The 24,568-nt window shown below is 51.0% G+C and overlaps 1 protein-coding gene across 9 annotated transcripts in view; it reads left to right on the forward strand.

The window, feature by feature from the left end:
* The window catches only part of CPAMD8 (C3 and PZP like alpha-2-macroglobulin domain containing 8), a 65,861-nt gene that overhangs the window by 25,597 nt on the left and 15,696 nt on the right, over positions 1 to 24,568 (forward strand). For all 9 annotated transcript variants that reach the window (XR_012498065.1, XR_012498063.1, XR_012498064.1 and 6 more), the window contains exons 14-27: positions 2,751 to 2,934; positions 4,135 to 4,307; positions 4,888 to 5,037; positions 5,903 to 6,064; positions 9,003 to 9,145; positions 12,094 to 12,156; positions 13,423 to 13,654; positions 16,964 to 17,117; positions 17,591 to 17,706; positions 18,601 to 18,652; positions 20,360 to 20,658; positions 21,293 to 21,518; positions 22,160 to 22,336; positions 23,476 to 23,557. Coding sequence is in view for 6 of the 9 variants with exons in the window: in XM_074337966.1 (XP_074194067.1) it covers positions 2,751 to 2,934; positions 4,135 to 4,307; positions 4,888 to 5,037; positions 5,903 to 6,064; positions 9,003 to 9,145; positions 12,094 to 12,156; positions 13,423 to 13,654; positions 16,964 to 17,117; positions 17,591 to 17,706; positions 18,601 to 18,652; positions 20,360 to 20,658; positions 21,293 to 21,518; positions 22,160 to 22,336; positions 23,476 to 23,557 (2,213 nt within the window). In the remaining 3 variants the exon portion in view is untranslated. The remainder of the gene's footprint in view (positions 1 to 2,750; positions 2,935 to 4,134; positions 4,308 to 4,887; positions 5,038 to 5,902; positions 6,065 to 9,002; positions 9,146 to 12,093; positions 12,157 to 13,422; positions 13,655 to 16,963; positions 17,118 to 17,590; positions 17,707 to 18,600; positions 18,653 to 20,359; positions 20,659 to 21,292; positions 21,519 to 22,159; positions 22,337 to 23,475; positions 23,558 to 24,568) is intronic.

The following is a 24,568-nucleotide window of genomic DNA, read 5'->3' on the forward strand; positions in this document are numbered from 1 at the left end:
ACATATATCTAGTGTGTGTGCACACCCATGCATGTCTGCACAATTGTGTGCACCTATACATATATGTGCACGTGCACATGTGTGAATGCACATGCGTGGGTTTGTGTGCACGTCTTATTCAGGATCAATTTACATGTTGCATTTTGGCTCTTCTGTGTCCGTAGTCATACTTGATCTGGAACAATCCCCCCACCTTTTCATCACCGTAACTTTTGTGACGAATACAGGCCTATGGTTCCTTTATCCGGCTTCCCCTAGTGTTTTCAAATTTTTAAATGTTGTTTGCCTTTTTCTTGTTGAATCGTGAGAGTTCTTTATATATTCTGGACACTGTGCACTTATCAGATATATGGTTTGCAAACATTTTGTCTCATTTTCTGGGTTGTGTTTTCACTTTCCTGATGGTATCCTTTGATGCAACAAAAGTTTAATTTTGGTGAATTCCAATTTATCTTTTATCTTTTTTTTGTTGTTGTTGCTTGTGCTTTGGTACCATATTTTAAAGAAACTATTGCCAAATCCATGGTCATGAAAATTTACCCTTGTTTTCTTCTAAGAGTTTTATAGTTTTAGTTCTTACATTAAGGTTTTGAATTGTTTCCAGTTATTTTTTATATATGGTGTGCGGTGGGGTCTGACTTCAGTCCTTTGCACCATCTGTTGAAAAGACTATCCTTTTCCCACTGAATGGTCTTCGCACCCTCATTGAAAATCATTAGGCCATAGATGTGTGGGTTTATTTCTGGACTCTCAGTTCTATCCCCTTTATCTGTACGTCTAGCCTTATGCCAGTGCCACACTTTCTTGATTACTGTAGCTCTGTAGTAAGTTTTGAAATTGGCAAGTGTGTGTCCTCTGACTTTGCTCTTTTTCAAGATTGTTTTGGTTATCCTGGATCCTTTTTATTTCAATGTGAATTTTAAGGTCAGCCTTTCCATTCTGCCTAAAAAAGCCATTGGCATTTTGATAGGCTTGCCCTTAATGTTCACATCATACAAAACCACGGTACATTTGTCAAAACTAAGAAATCAACACTAGATATTTCCATGAACTAAACTGGTGTTTAAATTTCATTTGGTTTTTCTCACATCTTTTTCTGATCCAGAATCTCATTCAGGTTCTCTCATTGTGTTTTGTCTCCTCCAATCTGATGGTTTCTCAGTCTTTCCTGTCCTTGATACTCTTGAAGAGTTCACTCTTCCTTTTGCTGCTCAAATTTGGTCATCAGAGTGCCTTTGGGCCAGCTCCTTAAACAGGCATGTTGTCATCTTCGGGTGGTGGTGGTGGTGGTGGTGTGGTGGGGGGAGGTGTGGAATGACATTTATTAACCACACATGGCGAATCGGTGTGGTGTGGAGCATGACATGTTCATCCCCTCATTGGCTCTTTAGGACCTTCTGTCCAGGAGATATAACCTTATTTTATGGATGGGGGAACTGAGGCTCAGAGGGGTGAAATGACTTGCTCAAGGACCCACAACCAGAGCAAGACTCACCACCCGCCCCAGGTTTCCATCCTCTGGGCATTCAGGGCAATCCAGATGTTTGGGGAGAGTCATGGACTGCAAAAGATGGGGCATAGGAGGGAAGCTCTGGGGGAAAGGCCCAGAGGATGACCTTCCACATAGCCTGTGGCCTCAGCGTTAGACATGGTTATACCCCCAAGCCACCAGGGAGGTCACAGGACCTGGGAGGCTTCAGCTATAACACAGGGAATGAGGGCAGCTTGGGGTTTAAGCCAGGGGCCCTGGCATCAGCCTGCCTGGGTTTGAACCTAACCCCCACCACTCATTCACATGGGGAAGGGACAGAGCCTCAGTTTCCCCCTCTGGAAACTTGGGGATTAGAGAGGACCCAACTTGTCAAGTGCACATTTGAGGAGAAGGCCCAGCTCACTGTAGCGCTGGCACCTGCAGAATTAGGGAGTAGTTCCAAGACCATCCACCCTCCTGACACCGATTGCAGAATTTGGGGGTCCCCAAATCATCCTCAGGCTTTTAAAATTTCTAAGGGAAGTTTACAGAATCACTGAAAGCTGTTATACTCAGTTACACTTTATTATATTGAGAGACACAGATTAAAATCAGCCTAGGAAAGAGAACACAGGGCAGGGTCCAGGAGACTTCTGAACGGGAGCTTCCATTGGTCCTCTCCAGCATGATGTGTGACAACATGCATGGTGTGCTGCCCACCAGGACACTCACCTGAGCCTCAACGTCCAGAGTTTTTCTTGAGGGGTCAGTCACGTAGACATGTCTGACTATTGCATGACTGGCCTCTGTCACAGCCCCTCCAAAAGTCAAACCGATACAGCGTGGCCTGCAGCCCCCACAGTAAATCATATTGTCACTATCTGGTGCGGCCCAAGGCCCCTGGTAAACAAAGACACTTCTCAGGCAGAACATTTTAATTGTTCAGAGATCACCTATTAGGAGCCAGGAGCAAATTCCAGACCTCTTTTTGGGCCAAGTTCAATTCTTTACCACATGACACCTCATGGAGAGCTTCCATGCTGTTATCCCATGTTGTGTGCTCTGTAGCCCCACTTGTAGAACAACAGCTGAGGCTTCCAAGGAGACGTGGCCACAGCCGGCATGGGATACCAGGCATCTTCCCTGAAGCCAGCGCTCCTCCCTCAGCCATCCCAACCTCCCTGTGGCCCCAGAGTGGCTGGCTCCCTGCCTGGGCTGTGGCATTGGTACTGGGTCATTGGTGTCAGGCAGGAGTCCCCATGCTACGTGTCTCCTGCAGGTCGGGGAAGAAGCCCATTTTTCTGTGAAGTCCACGTGTCCCTGCAATTTCACCTTGTACTATGAGGTGGCCGCACGGGGCAACATCGTGCTCTCGGGCCAGCAGCCCGCCCACATCACCCAGCAGAGAAGCAGGCGGGCAGCCCCAGAGAAACCAATTCGCTTAACACACCTTTCCGAGACAGGTGAGCCAGGCCGCAGGCTGGAAGTTCTGTTCTTCGTTCTGAACCGCTGAGACTGGGATAGGTGCCCCAGAAAGGAAGGGTACGCTAGACGTAGTCAAAAGGGGAGCCTACCTCAGGAGGACATGTGTCCCAGGCGAGACACAGGAGGGTTCAGGAGGGTGGGCAGTGACTAGCTGCTGGAGGTGGAGACGTCCTCTAAGGCCATCCTCACTGTGTGTCTTTAGGGGACAGGGTGGGCCAGTCACAATCGGGGCCCCTACACTGACACGTACACTGCTGTGTTGCCATCTGGCCACCCCCCTCTCTGCCTTTGCCCAGGCTCTTCCCTCACCTAGGAGTCCTCTTCTCTCTCCTTGACTCTACGTGCTCCTCACGAGACCTACGTCCTCCCTTTGGTCGTCCCCTTCCCCATCCTTTTCACAGCCCTTCTGCCTAAAGTAGGATCTCCAAAGTGGGGACGGTGGAGGGCAGGTCATCCTCGACGGTGGGGCGTTCTGTGCACTGTCGGGTATGGAGCAGCGAGCGTCCCTGGTCTCCACCCACCAGATGCCTGTAACACCCATCCAACCTAACAACCTCTAGTGTCCCTGGGGGGACATGTCACCCAGCGTGAGAACCCTTGAGATGGATGGATAGATAGATAGATTTATAGATTTATAGATGGATGGATGGAGTAATTGACTCATGGAAAATAGATACATAGATTCATAGATAAATAGATTTATAGATAGGCAGGAAGACAGACAGGGTCTCTCTCATGCTAAGTCACTTTCTCACCTTTGGCCCTACTGATATTTAGGACTGGATCATTCTCTGTGGTGGGGGCTGCCCTGTGCATTGCAAGGCGTTGATCAGCGTCCTGGCCCCCCCCCACTAGAAGCCAGTAGCACCCCCAAATTGTGACAACCAAAAATGTCCCCAGATGTTGCTGAATGTCCCCTGAAGGGCAGCATCACCCTGGGTGCGAGCCGCTGGCTCTGGGCATTGGGTATTGTGCTTTGGGCATTGTGTACCTACATTCTGGGGCTTCTTTTCCTTTCTGGGTGAAATAACAGAGATATCAGTGTCCATGGAGCATTTACCATGGGTCAGCACCTCCCCATGCTGTGCCCCATGTCACCCCAGGGCAGCCTGGGGCACTGGTGGTCCCACTGTGGGATGCTGGGTTCTGATGCCTCTCCCACCTTTGACTTGTCTTAGAGCCCCCTCCAGCTCCAGCAGCAGAGGTCAATGTGTGCGTGACCTCTCTCCAACTGGCTGTGACCCCCAGCATGGTCCCCCTCGGCCGTCTGCTTGTCTTCTATGTCAGGGAAAATGGAGAAGGGGTCGCTGACAGCCTCCAATTCACTGTGGGAACCTTCTTTGAAAACCAGGTAGAACATTGGGAATCCCAGCTTGGGGGAGAGAAGAGGGCATGGTCAAGCACCGTCTGGGGCTCGGGTCCTCAGGGTGTCAGTGCCGGGATGGGCTGTGCACAGCTGCCACACATGGTGTCACAGGCAGGACTTGTAAGCAATAATTGGAACATAAGTTGCATCTTAACTGTCGCATCTTCAAAAGTCACCCAGATGGGGATTGCATTCATCATACACAGGGAAAAATGGTCAGCTGTTCTCTGTCCACACTGGGCTCCAGACCTAAGGGACATTGCTCATGTCCCCAACAATGGGCTCAGGCTCCCTCACCCTGTCTCTGCACCCTTTGAAACTGGCTGCAACATGCCCTTGGCTGGTGCCTGTCTCCCCACCCCTCCCATTCGTCCTCTGCACAGATGTCCCAGTTGCACCAGCCTAGTTCCTGTCATTCTGTCTCCCACTCTTGTCCTCACCTGGGTGGCAAGGTCAGGGTCCTGGCTGAGCTGGCAAGGACTGACTCTCCTTGGCAGGTGGAGAAGGTGGTTGGCGTGGGAGGGTATCGTCAAGCTCCTGGTTTCTTTGCTGTGTTTGGGTTCAGGTTTCACTGATGTTTTCAGCAAATGAGACCCAACCTGGGGAAGTTGTTGATCTGCGGGTCAGGGCTGCCAGGGGCAGCTGCGTGTGTGTCACTGTGGTTGATAAGAGCGTCTACCTGCTGAGGTCTGGGTTTCGGCTGACTCCTGCCCAGGTAAGTGGGGCCCCTGGGTGCCAGCCTCCAGCACCTCCACGGGGGTCTCTCACTTTCCAATAAGTGAAGAGCCCTGTGTGACTCCAGATTCTCTCTCTCCATTGGGTTCATTTCTCAGTGAAATTACTCCTTGTTGCTGCTCCAGTGCCGTTAGAAGGTCTTAGAGTCAGATTCATCAGACCCTTGCAATGTGACTTTGTTCTGGTCCTCCCTCTCCGACTCCAATCTGCCCATCTTTAAAATGGGCTAATGTCACTGCTCACCTGAAAATAAAAGGCCTTTCAAAGGGAGAGGCAACAAGCATTCATTTGAGATCAGTAAGAATAGCTATTTGAGGAGGCACCGTTTCAGGCAGAAGCCCAAGTAGTGTTCCAATTAGGAAACAAAGGCAATGGGTATTTATGAGAAAGGGAAGGAGAGCAATTACATCAGTAGAAGGAAGGCGTTTCTATTGGTGCATGTAACATAGCATAGTGCTGTTAATTCTTCACCATTTAAAAAAATTTTCAGTCCAGTAGTCATCAGGCTGGTAGTCATAATAACTGCTTTCTTGTTATCTTTGCAAACAGTTATTTGGGACACAAGGTTGCTTTAGGCCCAGTCCAAAGGTTATTTTTCCATTTTAGCATTCCAAAGGTTTGAGGCATAGGTCGCGCAAGGCTGTTTCTCTGGGACGGTAGCTCTGGCTTCATTTTAAAGTGGCTCCATTTATATCATTTTTAACACCATCAATGCCCGTCTCAAGATTGTCTCCCAATGATGTATGTGAAAGGAGGTTGAGACAGGAGCATGCCAGGCCCACGAGAGCCAGTTTGGGTCGAAAGAAACCATTAGCTGACTGATTCCCACTTCCCTTTGCCTGTAGGTTTTCCGAGAATTAGAAGATTACGACATTTCTGATGCCTTCGGGGTGTCACGGGAGGACGGACCCTTCTGGTGGGCTGGGCTGACGGCCCGACGACGCCGGCGCTCCTCTGTCTTCCCATGGCCCTGGGGTGTCACCAAGGACTCCGGGTTTGCCTTCGCCGTAAGGAGAGGTGGTCTTGGATGCTGGGTTCTCATGCCTCTCCCACTTTTGCCCCCTTCCATGCTTCTCTCACTTTGAAACAAAGAGATGAGTGCGGGTGGAAGCTTTCAAACTTTTATTGCCACAGAACTCATTTGGGATTCTCCTCAATGAAAGCTCATAAGCAGACCATTGGATTTGCAAAGCAGATGAGAGTAAAATGTTATCAGCGTGGACTGGAAACTTGAACTTGATAAGGAGCAATGATGTTCAGGGTACTTTGCTGGAAGGAAAACTGTCACATTGGGAGTGGGTGGCCCTGTTCTCAGGCAGCAGGTTCACTTGCGATGACATTCATAGCTCCTGTCCGTCCCCCTCCTTCCTGGCTACAGGGGTCAGGGGGCTGCCAGCAGGTGCAGTATGCACAAGTGTCCCCCTAGGTCACGCCAGGAGCTCACATGCTGGTGGTCTCCACTCAAATGCATGTTCCATCTGAAGGTACTTTTCATCTCAGTTTTAAAATCACTTAAAAGACATTCCTCCTGTTTTCACCGTGTTTCCCCGAAAATAAGATCTAGCCAGACAATCAGCTCTAATTAATCTTTTGGAGCAAAAATTAATATAAGACCCAGTATTATATTATATTATATTATATTATATTATATTATATTATATTATATTATATTATATTACATTATATAATATTAAAAACCCAGTCTTATAGTAAAATAAGACCGGGTCTTATATTAATTTTTGCTCCAAAAGACACATTAGAGCTGATTGTCCGGCTAGGTCTTATTTTCGGGGAAACGGTATTATGGAGTTTTTCAAATATATGGAAAAGTTGAACAAACTCATGAACACCCGTATCCTACAATTAACATTTTGTTCTATTAGCTTGAAAATTTTTATATATATATATATATATATATATGTATACATATATCATATTATCTATGAGGAGTGATCAAAAACTACAATGAATGTTTAAATAAAAAAATTTATTACAATAAAAGACACGTTGCCATTAATCCCCCTCAAAATAGGCTTCCTCGCTTCGAACACACTTATCCCATCATTCTTGCTCCTTTCTGAAGCAGTTCTGGAGGTCTTTTTTCATGAGTGTCTTTAGTTGTGCTGTCGTGGCTGCCTCGATGTTCTGAATTGATTCTAAACGTTTTCCTTTCATGGTCATTTTGTCTTTGGGGAAGAGCCAGAAGTCACATGGTGCCAGATCCGGTGAATAAGGTGGAAGACACACTGTAATGTTTTTATTTGACAGAAATCGCCATACCAGAAGTGATGTGTGACACGGAGCCTTTCCGTTGTGATCACAAAATACAGTGAATGCTGCTGCCGAGTGCCATCCAAGGGAAAGGCAGGAATCTTCAATGTTGGAAGTTGCATGTCGAGCCTTAGTAACAGTGTGTGACAAGTTTCAACTTGTTCGGTGCAGTCAGTCGGGTATGACCTATGGTTGAGAGAAGGTGTGTTTTAAAGTGTGCCATAAATCATCCTCCATCATGACAATACATGTCACACATCGCTTCTGGTATATGGCAATTTCTGTCAAATAAAAACATATGGTGTGTCCTCATCCACTTTATTCACCGGATCTGGTACCGTGAGACTTCTGGGTCTTCCCCAAAGTCAAAATGACCATGAAAGGAAAACGTTCTGAATCAATTCAGGACATCGAGGCAGCCACAACAGCTCAAGTAAAGACACTCACAAAAGAGGACTTCCAGAACGGCTTCAGAAAGTGGCAAGAACGGTGGAATAAGTGTGTTCGAAGTGAGGGGAAGTATTTTGAAGGGGAGTAATGGAAAGGTGTCTTTTACTGTAATAAATTTTTTTATTTAAACATTCACTGTATTGCTTGATCACACTGTATATTTGAACAATTGACTTATTTGCTAATTGTTTGCTAATATATTAGCAAAAATATATTACATATCTATCTATATTTACATTTATATATCGATATTGGAACAAATGATGTTTCAACTGTACGTTTGTTGAATGCCTGGTGATTTAAACCCCTGGGCCCTGCTGACTTCTGGAATTAAGAGGTGCTACCTCTGAGTCAAAGAAAGTAGGTTTAAGTTCTTTATTCGCAAAGCATAGTCAGCCAGTCTAGGATGGGACTTCTCCTCAACCCCGTCGTTCCCAATAACTAGCACAGCGATGAAGATACAGTGGTACCTCGGTTTTCGAACGTCTCTGTTGACGAACATTTCGGTTTATGAATGCCGTAAACATGGAAGTAAATGCTTCGGGTTTTGAACACACCTCGGAAGTCGAACATGTCACGTGGCTTCTGCTGACTGCAAGATCCTGAGGCCTAGCTGTCAGCTGTTTTTTACTGTTTCAGAACTCGTGGATTACATTTGAAAACCGAGGTACCACTGTAATTATAACAGTAACAATTGTAGCCCACATACCCCTTGGTCTAGATAATAATGCACTGTGCCAATTGATTTTTTGTGAAATTTACACAATAGAAAATTAACCCATTTTAAAGTGAACAATTCAGTGGCATTTAGTACATTCACAATGTTGTGCAACTACTACCTCTGTCTAGTTCCAGAACTTTTCCATCAGCCCAAAAGGAAATCCCATCTCCATTAGCAGTCACTCCTGATTCCCCCTCCCCCAGCCCCAGACAACCACCAGTCTGTTTTCTGTCTCTATGGGTTTGCTTGTTCTGGACATTTCATGTAAACGGAATCATACAATATGTGGCCTTTTGTGTCTAGGTTACAAATGTGTTGGCCTTCCCTTTGCTCTGCCCTGGATGGTCACTGGGTGCCATGACCCCCTCAGTCCGTGTCACCAAGCCCACAGCAGGGCCATCACACAGCAGCAATGTTGGGCCAGTGGCCCCAGGGTGATGAGAACTAGTGGGGCAATCACATCCACTTCCCCACCATGGGTCTGGATGTTGTCTGTTGCCTAGGAAACGGGACTTGTGGTGATGACTGACCTGGTGAGCCTGAACCACCGGCAGGATGGCGGCCTATACACCGACGAGGCTGTCCACGCCTTCCAGCCCCACACGGGGAGCCTGGTGGCAGTGGCGTCCTCCAGGCAACCCCCCAGGTAATTGCTGCGGACTCAAGCAGAGTTTTCTAACTTCACCCTGTTGACCTCTAAGGCTGGGTACCAGGTCATTCAATGTGGTGAGGCTGTCCCGTGTACTGTAGGGTGTTGAGAAGCATCCCTGGCCTCCACCCACCGGATGTCAATAGCACCACTTTCCTCCAGTTGTGACAACGAAAAATATCTTCAGACATCACCCAATGTCCCCTTGGGGGCAAAAGCACTACTGGCCTGGTGGACTGGGTCACTGAGCACTCGGGCCTGCCCCAGTGCCTGGGTTGGGGGTGTAGAGAGAAGAAGGTCCATCAAGGGAGAAGACCTGCCTGGAGACAGAAGGAACAGGGCAGGGAGGAAAGCTGGGGCTTCATCGTCCAGCTCCCAGAGACTCTGCTTAGAAAATTCCATTACTCTTTCTCCTTCCTGCTTTCCCTCTTCCTTCGCTCCTCTCTCTTCCTTCTTCCCCTCCAACTCTCTGCCTTCTCAAATTGGACACCAAATAATTACTTATCAGTCTTTATTATTTTATTTTAACTCTATAAACATTTAAGCCTTTTGAAGGCTATGAATTTCCCTCTGCTTTGGCTACACCTGAATTGTGCCGTGAAAAGTTTTCATTATTATTTGGTTCCAAATAGGGTCTCACTTACGAATGATTCCCTTTTTGAGCTGTGATGTGTCCAGAAGTGCTTTAAATTTTCAAGTGATTTTTAAAGTTCTTTTTATGTTTTGTAAATTTGTGCCAAATGTGTATTGTAGCCAATGAACATGGTCTGTGATATCCATCGTCCGGTTTTTATTTTGGAGACTGACTATATGGGCAGTGTTTGTAAATGCTCATGTCTATTTGAATGTCCAAACCCCCGTCATTGGGTACAGGGCTCTCTACGCATACTTTCATTCAGGCCTATTAATGGTGGTACCCAGATTCTCCATATTTTTGTTTGTTTGTTTGTTTGTTGATTAACATCAATTACTGAGAGAGAGGAATTCACATCTGCCCCTTAGATTTGTGGCTTTGTCCCTGGAGTCATGGAAACCTTTGTTTCACAAGAGGTGATATTTTCTCCTCTCTCCAGTCTCCCTCTTTGGCCTGTTCCTTTTGACCCCCTGCTGCCTACCTCTTTTCTCTCTCACTCCCTTCATTCCTCTGCCTCTGCCACTAGCTCCTCAATCCCAGGTCTCAGCCAGCCAGCCTGGGAAGGTGCTCTGAAAAATTTGCCTCCCTGCTCTCTCCGGATTTAAGGGCATGTTGGCTGGAACAGGGGAGGCAAACCTTGGATGGCCTCACTCCTGCCCACTCCTCTGAGCGAGGGCACAGAACCCAGGAGGGCCAAGGATGAGGTCAGTCCCTCAATGTCTGGATCTCTCCAGAGACGTTGAGGATGGGTCTCAGCACCCTTGTTCTGAGCCAGAAGTAGCCCAGAGGACCTTCTGCACTTGTGGGCCTGTCCATGAAAGTCCTCTTCATTTTCAAGCCTGCTCTGCCCAGATTGAGAGCCTTCCCCAACGCCCAGTCCCCTCTGCAGTGGTTCCTGGATACCTGGGTCCCCTGGGTTCTTCCTGCCTGGGCCACTCATTTAGCAGGAGTGGGGTAAGTCCACAGGGGTCTTCGTTTCCAAACTCCAAGTCAGGGTGTGGGCAGACCAGGCTCCTCCCACAGAAGTATGGATGCACATGGAGGCGTTGCCAGGATATGGTTGGATGAGGGAGGTGGCATACCGGCCCCTCAGCCTCCACCAGTCAGCCACCACCACAGGGACCCTGGCCCTCCCATGTGCAGGACTCACAAGAGATTGGCCCGGACTGGGCACAGAAGCAGCCTTCTGAAACCCAGAAACACAAAGGCAATTGTAAATCCCAGTACAGAAAGGTGCAAGAAACGCCTTAAAAAGCAGGTGTGTGTGCCATTTTGTTGGATAACATTCGTATTCTGAGGACAAGATATTATTCTTACCCATGTGCATGTGGTTGGAATTGTTTCAAACAGTGTGAAAGGTTATATAATGCAACGGAAGACTCCCTCCCACCTCCAGACCGTCGGTTCCCTTCCTAGAGGCAACTGTGGTCAATAATTCTTAGATATCCTAGAAAAATTTTTGTGCATATATAAGGATTTAAGGATTTTTTAAAAAATCATCATTGGGATAATACTGTAATACAGCTGTGCCTTCTTTTTTTTAAGTCAACAGTAAGTCTTGGAGATATTCCATATTAGTGCATACAATATATGCTTACCTCACTCTTTTTCGCTGACATAATATTCCAGAGTTTGACTACTTCCTAATTCTTTCAGTGCTGCAGTGAACCACTCCATCTGTCTGTCTTTGCACACGTGTCTGTGGGTATTTCCAGAGTGCGTTCCTAGGAGAGGTATTACAGGTTGAAAGAATGCGACCATTTTTAATTTTGAGCGGTGTTGTCAAATTTGGAGTCGGTTTTATTATTTTTTTTAATGAAAGGTCAGCCCCCAAAAAAGATGAGCTGTGAGGCTTCTGAGGATGGACCAACAATGAAACGCACTCTTTAGGAAACAGAGGAGGGATTGGGGGAGGTGGCGGGCTCTATGTGATGGTGCGGAAAAACATGGCAAATCCAGGGAAGGAAATGAGCAGAGGGGAGGACGTGGGGTCCCTGTGGCCCTTCAGGATATGAAACACCACTGTCGCTTTAAGGTGACTCTGCCAAGCCTTGGATGCCTCACTTCTAGTCCTAATCAAGTAGAATGTTAACCCTTCCAAGTAAAAGAATGAACATTTTATATCCTAATTGGGCAGAATGTTAACTCACAAGTAAGAGAATTAACATGTTATATCCTGACTGGGTAGCATGTTAACTGACAAGCAAATTAACACGGTATGTCCTAATCGAGTAAAATGTTAACCTGCCAGCTAACAGAATTAAGTTATGTTCATGAAACTTGAATCACTTCTTTTTTTTAATTTTCATAGAGCAGAGAAGAGGAAAAGGACCTTCTTCCCGGAAACGTGGATTTGGCAGTGTCTCAACATCAGGTAAGACTCCTTTCCTTTGCTGTCTTTGTGGGCTCTGAGGCACTCAGGCGAGTCCCGATTGTTCCCAGTGGGTTTGCCTGTGGATCAGACACCCACATCTGAGTAAGACGTTGGGCATCCTTTTCTAACACATAAAACCCAAAGCCATGAAGTCAGCCCTAAATCCTGCTGCAGCCTCGGACATCCGCCCATGAAATATGAAATGCGAGGGTTTTGTGCCTCTTACGACTCCCTCTTGGGGTAACTCTATCTGCTCTGTTTGCATAACGAGCTCATTAAAACGATTACAGTTCCCTGGAACATGAACTTGACCCCACCCTCCCCCTCCTCACTCCTCAGGGGACTCGGACTCCTGCCTGCAAAACAGGCTGCTTTTCTCAGCACGTTTCCTTTCCACATTTTTCCCCCTTTTCGTTCTCCTTGAAGCAGCAGTGCCCTGCCAAATTCCTGCTGGACGCAATTGGCTTTTTTCTTTCAGTGCTCAGCGTGAGAACACCAGTGGCACTGGTAGAAGGTAGTGGTAGCCTGCCTGCCCTGGGGAACCAGTGAGGCATGAAAGTTCAGACCCCTGGGCCAGCAGGTGGGCCCACTCCTGAGCCAGGTCCCCCTTTGAGGCACGAGGTGCCACAAGGCACATGACACATGCTCCAACACAGAACTGAGCTCACTGCTGGGAGTTCCTCAGGCTGTTTTCATGGATGTGTATGTCCTCATTAGGGGAAGGGTTAACCCCAGGTCAGAATAGATCCAGATTGTTCTGTTTGCCTTGGGGCCCCAGATTTAAGATGGGCTGTCTGGCCATCGTCATTCAAATATATCTGCTTTCTGGATGCCTGAAGATGTTTTTGGTGCCAAGAATGGCATCTTGAACAATGCGGGCAGGGTCCCCTCACTCATGGAATTTATTCCCCAAGAGGCTTCATGCTTCAGTAGGATTGGTGAGCTGGGCACAGGGCTTGGGAGGCAGAAGAGGAACCCTTTGGAGCAGCCAGTGAGGCTCCCAGGTGGAGCCCAAGCTGAACCCATGTTTTGAGGGTCCTGTGTCCACAGTTGCCCTGAGAGCTGTACATATTTCTGATTACAGCTAGTCAGGGTGGAGGGATGGCTTTCTGCTGTCACACATTCTGTGGTACCTTAAGTGCTTATTTCTAAGCTGCAGGGGGCACCTTCCTGGGCCCCGAGGCCGTATGGCTGGAGTCATCTGTTCTCATCTGGCTGCTCACATGGCCCTGGAGAAGGGCCGATGGGTTGCCCATCTTTCTGCAGTGACCCGTCTGGCGAGGAGACACTCAGTGTGCAGGTCCCTGACTCCATCACCAGCTGGGTGGCCGAGGCTGTGGGTCTATCTGCCACGTGGGGTCTGGGCATCGCTGAGCCCACCCTGCTGAAGACCTTCAAGCCCTTCTTTGTGGACTTCACGCTGCCTCTCCATGTGGTTCGTGGGGAGCAGGCCAAGATCCCGCTCAGCATTTACAACTACATGGGCGGCTGTGCTGAGGTACTGAACCTGCCCCCCTCACTACACAGCCTTCCCTGTTGGGGGGGCAGCATCCATGATGTTAGGAGGTGGGAGGATGGGGTCATTTTGGGGGACCATGGGGATAGTATCTGTGACGTTGGGGAGGTAGGGGATATGGGGTCATCCTGGAGAGGCCATGGGGATAGTGTCTTTGATATTGGGGAGGCAGGGTGGATGGGGTCATCCCAGGGAGATCATAGGGGCAGCATGTGTGTTATTGAGGAGGCAGAGGTAGGCTGTTTCAGCTTCTAATTCACCAGCCATCTAAGCTTGGGGAGGGTTGGGGAGGGGGTGTGTGCATGGCAGGGTTGGGGTGACAGGTATGATGGAGCCACCACCCTGACTTCTGGCCTGCAGGGGCATGGGGGGACAGGTATCCGATGTAGGGACTGAAACAGGAGCCAGCACACTTTCTCTAAAAAGGGCCAGATAGTAAATATTTCAGTCTTTGCCAGGCAGACGGCCTCTGTCACAGCTACTGAACTCGGTCGTTGTAGCAGGAAAGCCATTCTAGACCATATGTACATGAATGGGCCTGGCAGCATGCCCATAAATCTTTATTTCTGGACACTGAAAGTTGGACTTCATATTGTTTTCGTGTGTCACAGACTATCATTCTTCTTTTGATTCTCCCTCCCCTCCAAACATTTTTTAAAATGTAGACACCATTGTTAACTGTCTGACCTTATAGAAACAGCTAGTGGGTTGGGTTAGGGTCAGGTTGTACCATCCCGGGGCACAGAGACAGGAAATCCCGCAGGTCAACTGAGCGGACACCCGGAATCCCAGTTCCTACTTACAAACTCGCTGACCTTGGCCACGTAATTCAACTTGTTGGTGTGTCACTTTCCATAGAGTGTCAGGGAGAGAGGAGCCCCACCGGTGGTTACAGAGGTAAATGAGTTAGTACAAGTAGGTGCTAAGAACAGTGACCACAGAGCTGCAGACCTTGTTGATGCTGTTATTGGGGTTCTAGCTCCTGTGGGGGTGTGTGCAGTGGGGGCCATGGCTCCCTCTCAGAGGAAGTGGAAAAGGCTGCTGTACTAGTTTCTTTTCTTTTTTCTTTTTTATTGGGGAATATTGGGGAACAGTGTGTTTCTCCAGGGCCCATCAGCCCCAAGTCATTGTCCTTCAATCTAGTGAAGGGTGCAGCTCAGCTGCAAGTCTGATTACTGTTTTCAATCTTAGTTGCAGGGGGCACAGCCCACTATCCCATGCGGGAGTCGAACTGGCAACCTTGTTGAGAGCTCACGCTCTAACCAACTGAGCCATCCGGCCGCCCCTCTGGGAGCTCAGTGGCAGCTTGTTGTCTTCAATCTAGTTGTGGAGGGCGCAGCTCATAGGCCTATGTGGGAATTGAAATGGCAACCCTGTTGTTCAGAGCTCCCGCTCTAACCACCTGAGCCATCCAGTAGCCCCTGTATCAGTTTCTCAGCTGCCGTAACAAAGTAGCACAAACTGGGTGGTTTTAAACAGTAGAAATTTATTCTCTCACAGTTTCAGAGGCCAGAGTTCAAGGTCAAGGTGTGGGCAGGGTTGGCTCCTTCTGGAGGCTCTAAGGGAGAATCTGTCCAATGCCTCTCCCAGCTTCTGGCAGCGACCGGCAACCCTTGGCGATCCTTTCGCTTATGGCTGCATTGCTCCCTTAGCTGCCCCTGTCTCCATGTGGCTGCTTCCACGTGTATATCTCCTTATCATCTTTCCTCTGAATGTCTGTGTCCAAATTTCCTCTTATAAGAAAGGACCCTAATCATATTGGATGAGGGGCCACCTTAAGACCTCATTGTCACTTAATGACATCTGTAGAAATCCTATTTCCAAATAAGGTCATGTTTATGGGTACCTGGGGTTAGGACTTCAACATATGTTTTTGGGGAGACACAGTTCAACTCATAGCTCCCCTGAGGTGGTGGCTTGGGGCTGACCTTGGAGGCTGGGGGAATTTCAGACCCTGGTGGTGAGGTGGGATGGCAGGTGAGGTGAAAGGACCCATGAGGACCAAGATCAGATGGGGCACAGTGGGGAAGGGTTCTTTGGGGGGGCTGTGCATTCATGTGGCTTGGGGAGACCAGGGGCACCCATCTCCCTGATCTTGGCCTGGATGTCAGCTGGTGGGTGGGAGGCAGGGAGGGGAGGAGGGTGCCTTCATTGGCAGGGATTGTACGCTGAGGCTTCGGGCAGAGGGGTGAATGGGGCGCAGGGTCAGCAGTGCAGCCAGGAGCAAGCCTGCTCTTTGCAGGTCGGCCCAGAGCTCTGGCCGCAGGTCTCAGCCTTACCCCAGCCCGCTGGGCACTGCAAGCATGGCTGTCCTCCTGGGCCTGCCATGTGCTGGCTCATTTCATACCAAGGGCAGAAAACGTGAGCTTTAGCTCCAGACTAGAGACGCTGTGGAAACCAAGAGATTTCACTCCCCAAAAACAGACTTCTGGCTTTTTCCAAAAAATGAGGACATCTAGCCATGAAGTGGTTGGAATTTATGCCCTGAAGGGCACCAATGCTGCTGGGCATTTGGGGGCGGTGGTGTCTCAATGCCTCACTGTTCCCAAAAGACCCTCTAGGTTTTAGCTTGGCATTTCTAATTATTGGCTCATTTTGCATCAGTTTCCCTATCTGTAAACTGGGCCTGAGACCTCGACCTGGCTCCACTCACCACCGCAGGCTCAGGGTTTCATTCAGTTCTGTTTCTTTAGCTCAAAGCAGGACACCCACTAAGTGCTTCATCTATGTTGGTTGGACAAACGGATTTGGAGCAAAGAGCCTGTTCTAGATTGGGGGGAGGTATAAACATACATGCACACGGAGACATTAGTGTGCACACATATGCATGCACATATGTGTACAATGGCATGCTTGCACACATGCTCATAGATATAGACATAGGCACAATATATACACACACACATATGCACGCACACGCACACCCATAGAGCTCTGTTATGACGCCGTGGACCTCAGTCGTTGCAGAGAGGCTCAGCGGAAGTGCTCTGCAGGGCACTTCCTGTCGGTGGAGTGGTCCCTCCCCCCTGATGCTCTGAGGTAGACAGGGAGAGGCTGCCCTTGCACTGGTCTTGGTCCTGAGGCGGAACTGGACCTGTGGGGTTCAGGGGGCTGAGGGAGGGGGGACTCCCAGCAGGACGGTGAGTATTGGTTCTGATTGGAACTGGACAGGGGGCCTTTCCAGGAGGGCATGGCTTTTGGAGAGAGCCGACAAGGCTGATGGTGGCATTGGGCGGTGTGCTGGGAGGGCACACAGGTTCCAGGCGCCATCAGTACATGCCACCCCTGCAGGTGTATGTGAAGATCTCGGTTCCCAAGGGCATCCGGTTTGTGGGGCATCCTGGCAAACGCCATCTGACCAAGAAGATGTGCATGGCCCCTGGGGAGACCGAGCCCACCTGGGTGGTTCTGTCCTTCAGTGACCTGGGGCTCAGCAACATCACAGGTGAGGGCCCTGTGCTTCTTCAGGCACCCACCTTCCAGGCCATCAAGGGGTCCAGGTGCTGACCAAAGGCACAGGTGAGGGGGAGGTGGGGCAGCCGGTGAGGTCAGGACTATCTTGAGGGACAGGACAGCAGCGGGGGAAGCAGGGCAGAGGGAATGGTCAAGAGGTAGGGGGAGGCAGCCCCTGGGGGGGTCCTGAGGCCTCATCTGGGGAGAGCTGAACCAATGGAACACACACATGTGAACACAGAGGCAGGCACAAGCATGCACACACAAATAGGCAGGACATCCATGCACACTCACATGCATGCACGCGTACACACACACAAATACATATACATGCACAGACAAATGTACATATATGTACACTTGCACAAACATACATGTATCTGCACATATGCACACCTGAGACAAGGGTGGGGACAGGACAGCTCCCTGTTCTGAGAGCAGCCCCAAGCACTCCAATCTCCGCAGCCAAAGCCCTAGCTTATGGAGAAACAAGCTGCTGCCGGGACGGGAAGTCCATCAAACACCCAGAGGAGAATTACACTGTCAGGAGGGACCACATCAGGCGCAGCGTGGTGGTTGAGGTAAGCCCACACCCGCATCTGGGGCGCTGGACCAGGGCCCCTTTCCCTGAAGAATTCTCTGGTTTCGTGAGGCAGGGGCCCAGCCTGAGTGTGGGGTCTCTGCCTGAGCCAAGGCTAGGGCAGCCCCCACGGGTCCCTCCAGGGCTTGGGGCAGGTGAGGGGGCTTCCTCACCACAGGACTGCAGCATCCGGCCCCTCTCCATGGTGCAGAACCGGCTATGGTGAGTGGCCTGGGAGTCCCCAGGGCTGCAGGGAAGCGTGGCTGCTCCAACTTACCACCTGACATAAAAGAAGTATTAAAAGTTGAGAGCTGTGTTGGTCACACCAAATGCCAAGAGGCATATTGGGTTCAATTCTGGGCATCCCTTTAAAGAGAACAAGCTGGCTGCCTTCTATGATTTGGGAAATGTCTGTGGAAGGAGCAGAAGCAGGAGCATGGATGGAAGAGGCAGGAGACAAGGGATGTGTGGGAGTCAGTGGAACAGAGACCTCGTTCTTGGCCGACACGGGCGCCCACTTGTCGATACTCAAGGACATTAGACGTTAGTTGGGGCCTTAGGTTCCGGCAGCCTTTGCGTCATAGTGCTCCTTGCCCAGAGGGAGAAGCCAGTCTGGGAGCCGGGATGAATGGGGTGGCCAGAAGGGCAGGTGGGGGTGTGGGGAGCATGACTAGTTCAGGAGCGGTTGGTGAGTTCCTTTGACCGGAGCCTGGGGAAGGGGAAGAGAGCCTCCGTTTCCCAGCCTGGGTTTGGGAGGTGGGTAATTCAGTCCTTTTCTGTGCACATGAGACGTTGGACCCTGTGGGGTCCAGAGTTGGAGCTGCTGCCGTGGGAGGGTGACCCCCCTGTGATGACTGCCTTCCATCACTCAGTTCTCCTTGTTTCTCTGTTTCAGCCTGAAGGAGCACCCCGCACATACACCTACAGCGCTTTCTTCTGTCCCAACGGTGAGTCCTCGGGCTCACCCCACCTCCTGTAACTTCAGCCCTAACCCCTGCACTGTTGCAGCTCTCCTACTGCTACATGGACACTCGCCCTCCATGAGGGCAGAGAACTGAGATGTCCTTCCTGGGGACAGCCATGGGCCAGAGTGAGGGCTGGGCATCTGCCACACAGGAAGTGAGTGCACATAATTGTAGACTGTAGGTACCAATGATAAAAGAGATTGCAGTCAGGAGTAGGGCTGTCCTCAGGGCCCTGGGGTGAGGAGCCCAGGGTCCAGGGAAGGGCGGGCTTAGAGTGACATCAGGGGATCAAGAGAGACCCAGAACCCTGGTGCAGCAGAGGAGAACGTGGGAAATGAAGGTGGTTTCCAGAAGGTGTGGTATCTGGCGTCCACCTCAGTCCCCTGAAATTGACATTATACCTGCACGTGATCCATGAACAGGACATGGGACAGAGAGTGCCCAGTGGGTGAAGTAGCCAGAGAAGGGCCATCCACACCTCTGCCTTGGTGGGGTCAGGGAACAGGAGCCTGGGTTGCCTGTGGGAGTGTCTGTCCCTTCCCCATCCAGCTGCTGCCTGAGGAGCCGTCCAGCTCGGACCTCGGGCTGGGCCGGGCACCCAGCAGTCACCTGGGGGCTTTGCAGGAGGCAGAGCTGAGGATTTGGAGTCCCTGGGTCACATCCACCCTCAGGTGAACCCCTCCCCATTGCTAAGGCATTCGGTATGAATATGTATTCTGCATGTTAGTCCTTAATCAGAAAATGCTTTACAAAGGTACTTCTCCCAGCCTGTGTCTTTCCATTCCCTTAATAGTGTCTTTGAAAGAGCAGAAGTTTTTAATTTTGATACTGTCCAGTTTATCGATTTTCCCTTTATGGATTAATTTTTGTTGTTGTAGCTAAGAAATCTTTGCCAAATCCTATGTTTCCTTCCCCAAGTTTTACAGTTTTAGGTTTTGCATTTATAAAATGGCTATGACCCACATGGGGGTGAAAGTTTGGAGACTATGCAAGGCATGGATCAAAGTTCATTTTTCTGCATCTGGATAGCCAGGTGTTCCAGCCCCATTTCTTGAAAAGGTTTTCTTTTTTCTATGGAATTGCCTTCACAGCTACGTGGAAAGTCAATTGTTCATACATGTGTGGCTCCATTTCTACACTCCCTGTTCTGTTCCATTACCCATTTGTCTATGTGGACACCAAAACTGTACTGTTGTGATTCCTGTAGCTTTAGAGTAAGTCTCAGTGCCAGATGGGGGGAGCCCTCCAATTTGGTTCTTTATCAAAGGTGTTTTGCCTCTTCTAGGTCCTTTGTGTTGCCATATAAATTCTGGAATCAGCTTTGCAATTTCTCCAAAGACCCTGCTGGAATTTTGACTGGGATTGTGTGGCATCTGTAGATCGGTTTGGGGAATAATTTACATCTTGGGAATATTGTCTTCTGACCCGTGAGCATGATCTAGCTCTCCACTGGTTTGTCTCTTCTTTAGTTTCAGCAGCGTTTTGCAGCATACAGGTCTTGTGTAGGCTTTGTCTTTTGTAGGATGCATCCCTGTGAGCATTTCACTTTGCTGTGCTATTGGCAAAGCTGCTGTGAAGCCTGCAGCCATGCCTCCTGCAGCTGCTGACTGAGCCACAGTGAGACTGGCCCCTTGTGGTCCCGATTCTCCAGGTGCCCCCACAATGTCCCCTCTTTTTCCTTTCATCTAGAGAGAGTACATATCTCCACACCCAACAAGTACGAGTTCCAGTATGTGCAGCAGCCACGGCGCCTCACCGGTTTTGACATGGCTGTGCGAGCCCACAATGATGCCCGCGTGGCCTTGTCCCCTGGGCCCCAGGACACGGCCGGCATGATCGAGATTGTCCTGGGGGGACATCAGAACACCAGGTCCTGGATCTCTACCAGCAAGATGGGAGAGCCTGTGGCTAGCACACACACAGCCAAGATCCTCTCCTGGGATGAATTCAGAACGTTCTGGATCAGCTGGCATGGCGGGCGCATCCAGGCACGGCGGGGTTGGCTGGGGCGGGCATGGGAACCTCATGGTTCTCTGATATTTGCTGCTTCCTGCTCTGTGTCTGGTTCTGATGAGGTGGTGGGGTTTGGAGGAGGGAGTATAAACACAGGGCACCACCTCAAATTGCTCACAGTCTTCCAAAACAAAACAAAACAAAACAAAAAACGTGGTAAGAGCTATGGCAGAGGAAGCATTCAGGAATCTGGGAGCTGAGGGATAGTGTGTGGTCAGGGAGAAAGAAAGTGGATATGAGCAGGTGAAATTGGAGGCTGGGAGCACTTTCTGAGCCAAGCAGAGGGGACATATAAAAGGAGCAGCTAATACAGTTTTCTAGAGGAGGGCCAGAGCCAAACTGGGTTTTGAAGTATGAATAGGAGTTCACCAGGCAAACCAGAGCAGAGCCTGTTCCAGGCAGAGGGAACAGCATGTGCAAAGGCCTAGAAGTTCCAGCAAGCCTGGTCACTTCGGAACGTGTAGATGTCATGCTTGTTTCTCTTGGCCATTTAATGGATAGGGTGACCTCTAGTTTCTCTGACTATAGCCCTGTAGCCAGTGTCACTGCTGCCTGAGTACCACTGCACGCTTGCTTCCAGTGCCCAGCAGCCATGGCCTCTTTTTCCAGGTTGGCTATGGTCCAGAGCCATCCAACGAGTCTGTCATCATGGCCTGGACCCTCCCCAGGGCACCAGAGGTCCAGTTCATTGGTTTCTCTACTGGTTGGGGCTCCATGGGCGAGTTCCGTATCTGGAGGAAGATGGCGGTAGACGAGAGCTACAGTGAAGCCTTCACCCTGGGCGTTCCGCACAGCGCCATCCCCGGGTCTGAGCGGGCGGCCGCTTCCATCATAGGTGTGTCTGCCCCCTAGCCTGGCTTGGGGCGCATGGGGACAAGAGCCCAGGGGGCAAGGTGGCCACTCCAGGCGGAGTCTCACACTGGGCTTTGCTGGGACCTGTGCCGCCGGGGCCTCCAGCCACACACCCACTCACCTGACAAGCAGCTTCTAGTGCCTCTCTATGTTGGGGTCTGGGGGCAGACCCAGAGATGACCCGAGCCTTGCCCTTGAGGGGCTCCGAGTCTGGGCAAGAAGACAGGTCCACACCTACTCAGTCCAAGATCTATGTAGGGTAACCCCAAGGGGCAGGTGATAAACTATGGGGACAGTGGATCTGAGGTGATATGCAAAGAAGATCGAAAAGCCAGGTACAGGGTGGGGAGCGGGAGTCTTGGGGGTCTTGGTGAGAGGGTCAGCTGTCCAGAGCTTTTACTGAGTAGGGGTAAGAGGCTGTGACCAGGGGTCTCAAAGGGCCAGATGGGCTGAGTGGACACGGGGTGCCGTCCAGTTTCAAAAGGCAACATTAGCAGTCAGAGGTGGGGGTGGCCGGTGTTAGGCCACAGGCAGGCTCCCACCTCTGTGGAAAGCTGTCCCTAGGACGGCCAGGGCACTGGGTAAGGCCGGCCCCCAGCCCAGCCCTCTTTTCCTTCACACCAGGAGACGTCATGGGGCCAACCCTGAATCACCTCAGCCACCTCCTGCGGTTACCCTTTGGCTGTGGGGAGCAAAACATGATCCACTTTGCACCCAATGTCTTTGTCCTGAAGTATCTGCAGAAAACCCAGCAGCTCAGCCCCGAGGTGGAGAGGGAGACCACGGATTACCTAGTACAAGGTACTGGCGGAGCTGCCTGGGAGGAGGGTGTGGGGAGGACGGCAGAGGTGACTGCTGGGCGCGGCCCACACGGCAGGAGCAGCGGAGCAGAGAGGGAGGAAGGGGATGAACGAGGCCACTGGTTGGCCGGATCTGGTCACTGTCATCTGGAGCCTGGTGTCCACACCTGTTAGGACAAGGCTCTGAATGCTGGTGATCAGCCAGGGGGAAACAGCATCTTTTAAAAATGGAGATACGTATATTTTTTAACAATAAGAGCAATATAATAACAGTATAAAAAACATTTAGAGAAGAACCCCCCCCCCCCATAATCCCCTTATAGGAGTGGGCTCTGGGTTCACTCTCCTGCCCTCAGCAGCACAGATTAGCTCTGCCGCTCGTGGTGCCCTCTGCCGTGGCATCGGCCGTGTGTCCTGCCCCACGCTGTGGGTGTAGGATTCACCCACGGGGCTGAGGGAAGCTGTGGTCCTCTCGCCCCTGCTGCTGTGTGGAGGGATCATGGTCAGTGTGTGTCTGTTGACGGGCTCAGGACTTTTAAAATGCTACTGCCGTGAATCCCATCCGTGGGCTAGGTGACATGTCTGAGTATCGCTGGAATAGAATTGCTGGGTCTCAGGATGGTTTCAGTTGGTAATCACTTTCGGGGCTCACACGGCCCATGCCCCCTGCCGCCCTCACGATAAGAACAAATGCCCAGCTTGGAGGCTCCAGGGGCCGCCTGACTGTCCCTCCCTCCCTCCCATCCCACCTTGCTTCCCTGCTCCGGGACTCTGGCACCTTCTGTTCTCCGAGCACACCAAGCTCTGGCTCCAGCAGGTGGAACAGCCCCCACCCCTGGGGACAGAGGGTGTGGCCTTGAGATGGTGCTTTTCATTCACCACCGGGCGTGACTGAGGGCTGGTGTGTGGCCAGGAGTCGCAGAGGGGTGATGTCAGGAAAACAGAGAAACAAAGCAGAGGCTTTAGCCACCCCTGATGTGGTGTGGGGCAGTTTCAAGGACCCCAGATATAACGTAGGACAGTTTCAAGGATCCAAGATGTGGATGTGGCATTGTTCGGGGGGTCCCAGGGTAAGACGTTGGCTGGCCTGAGCCAGGCCATGCAGCGGGATGCTATTTATCCCCTTTGCTCACCCCACAGGGTACCAGCGGCAACTGACCTACAAACACCAGGATGGCTCCTACAGTGCTTTCGGGGAGCGGGACGCATCAGGAAGCATGTGGTGAGTCCCCACTACTGGCATTTCCACAGAGGCTTACGCCCTCTGCCCCCGGCTGCAGCCACGGCCTCACATCCAGCACAGCGAGGCCAGGAATTTGGGGCCTGATCCCCAGAGTCACAAGCATCCTGCCTGGGAAATGGGGCAGCGTTCTCCTCCCCCCACGGTTCAGAGGGGCGAAAGCAGGCGGCTCTGCCTGGCCCTGGATGGGGCGGGGGGCGGGGTGGTGGTAACAGTTACTGTTACTCTTCCTGCTCTTGGTGGTGTTGCTACAGCACCCAGGAACTGCTCTCTGGCCCCTTGGGAGCACGTCCTGGGCACTCAGGGCCTCCTCAGAGCCCACTACACCTGGGGATGGAGGGTAACCCCAGCAGAAAGGGATGGGCTGGGAGAAGCCAGACCATTGCCATGATGCCTGGGTTGGGGTGTGCGGGAGGAGTGGCCTGGTTTCCCTCATGAGCGGCTCCCTCTGACTTTTGGGGTGGCTATGGCAGGGAGGGCCCAGTGGGGGGCTGGCACACCTGACTCTTGTTCCCTGGGATCCTCGGACCATGGCAGTTTGTGGCATCATCATGGATTTGCCTCGTCCACTTTGGGGCTTGTAGACAGGGGGGCAGCCCCACTGACCCCAGAGGGCCTCCCTCTCCCAAAGTGCCAATCTGCAGCATCTGTGTCCTTAAGTCAATGGTGTCCACTACACAACCACAGTGCCAGGGGCCGTGGGAGTGGGGACATGCCTGGCTGAGCCCTGGGGTATGCAGCGTTGCTCATTGGCTCCAGAGGGGCCCAGGCTTGGTGACCTGCCCAGCCTCCTGTCCCCCAGCAGCCCATCCACTGTCCCAGGTCTGGCCCTAGGGCTCTGCTTGCTGACAGCCCTTGCTGCAAGGCCGCAGTAATGCCCTGGCAAGCAGAGGCCTCCGCCCGACCCAGGGATGGCCAAAGCCACTGACTCACTCTCTGAAAGCTGGCTGAGCCGCAGCAACCCCCAGGGGCCTCTGCTGGTCAGAAATAGTG

This window comes from Rhinolophus sinicus, linkage group LG07, assembly GCF_036562045.2.
Source record: "Rhinolophus sinicus isolate RSC01 linkage group LG07, ASM3656204v1, whole genome shotgun sequence".
Taxonomy (NCBI): domain Eukaryota; kingdom Metazoa; phylum Chordata; class Mammalia; order Chiroptera; family Rhinolophidae; genus Rhinolophus; species Rhinolophus sinicus.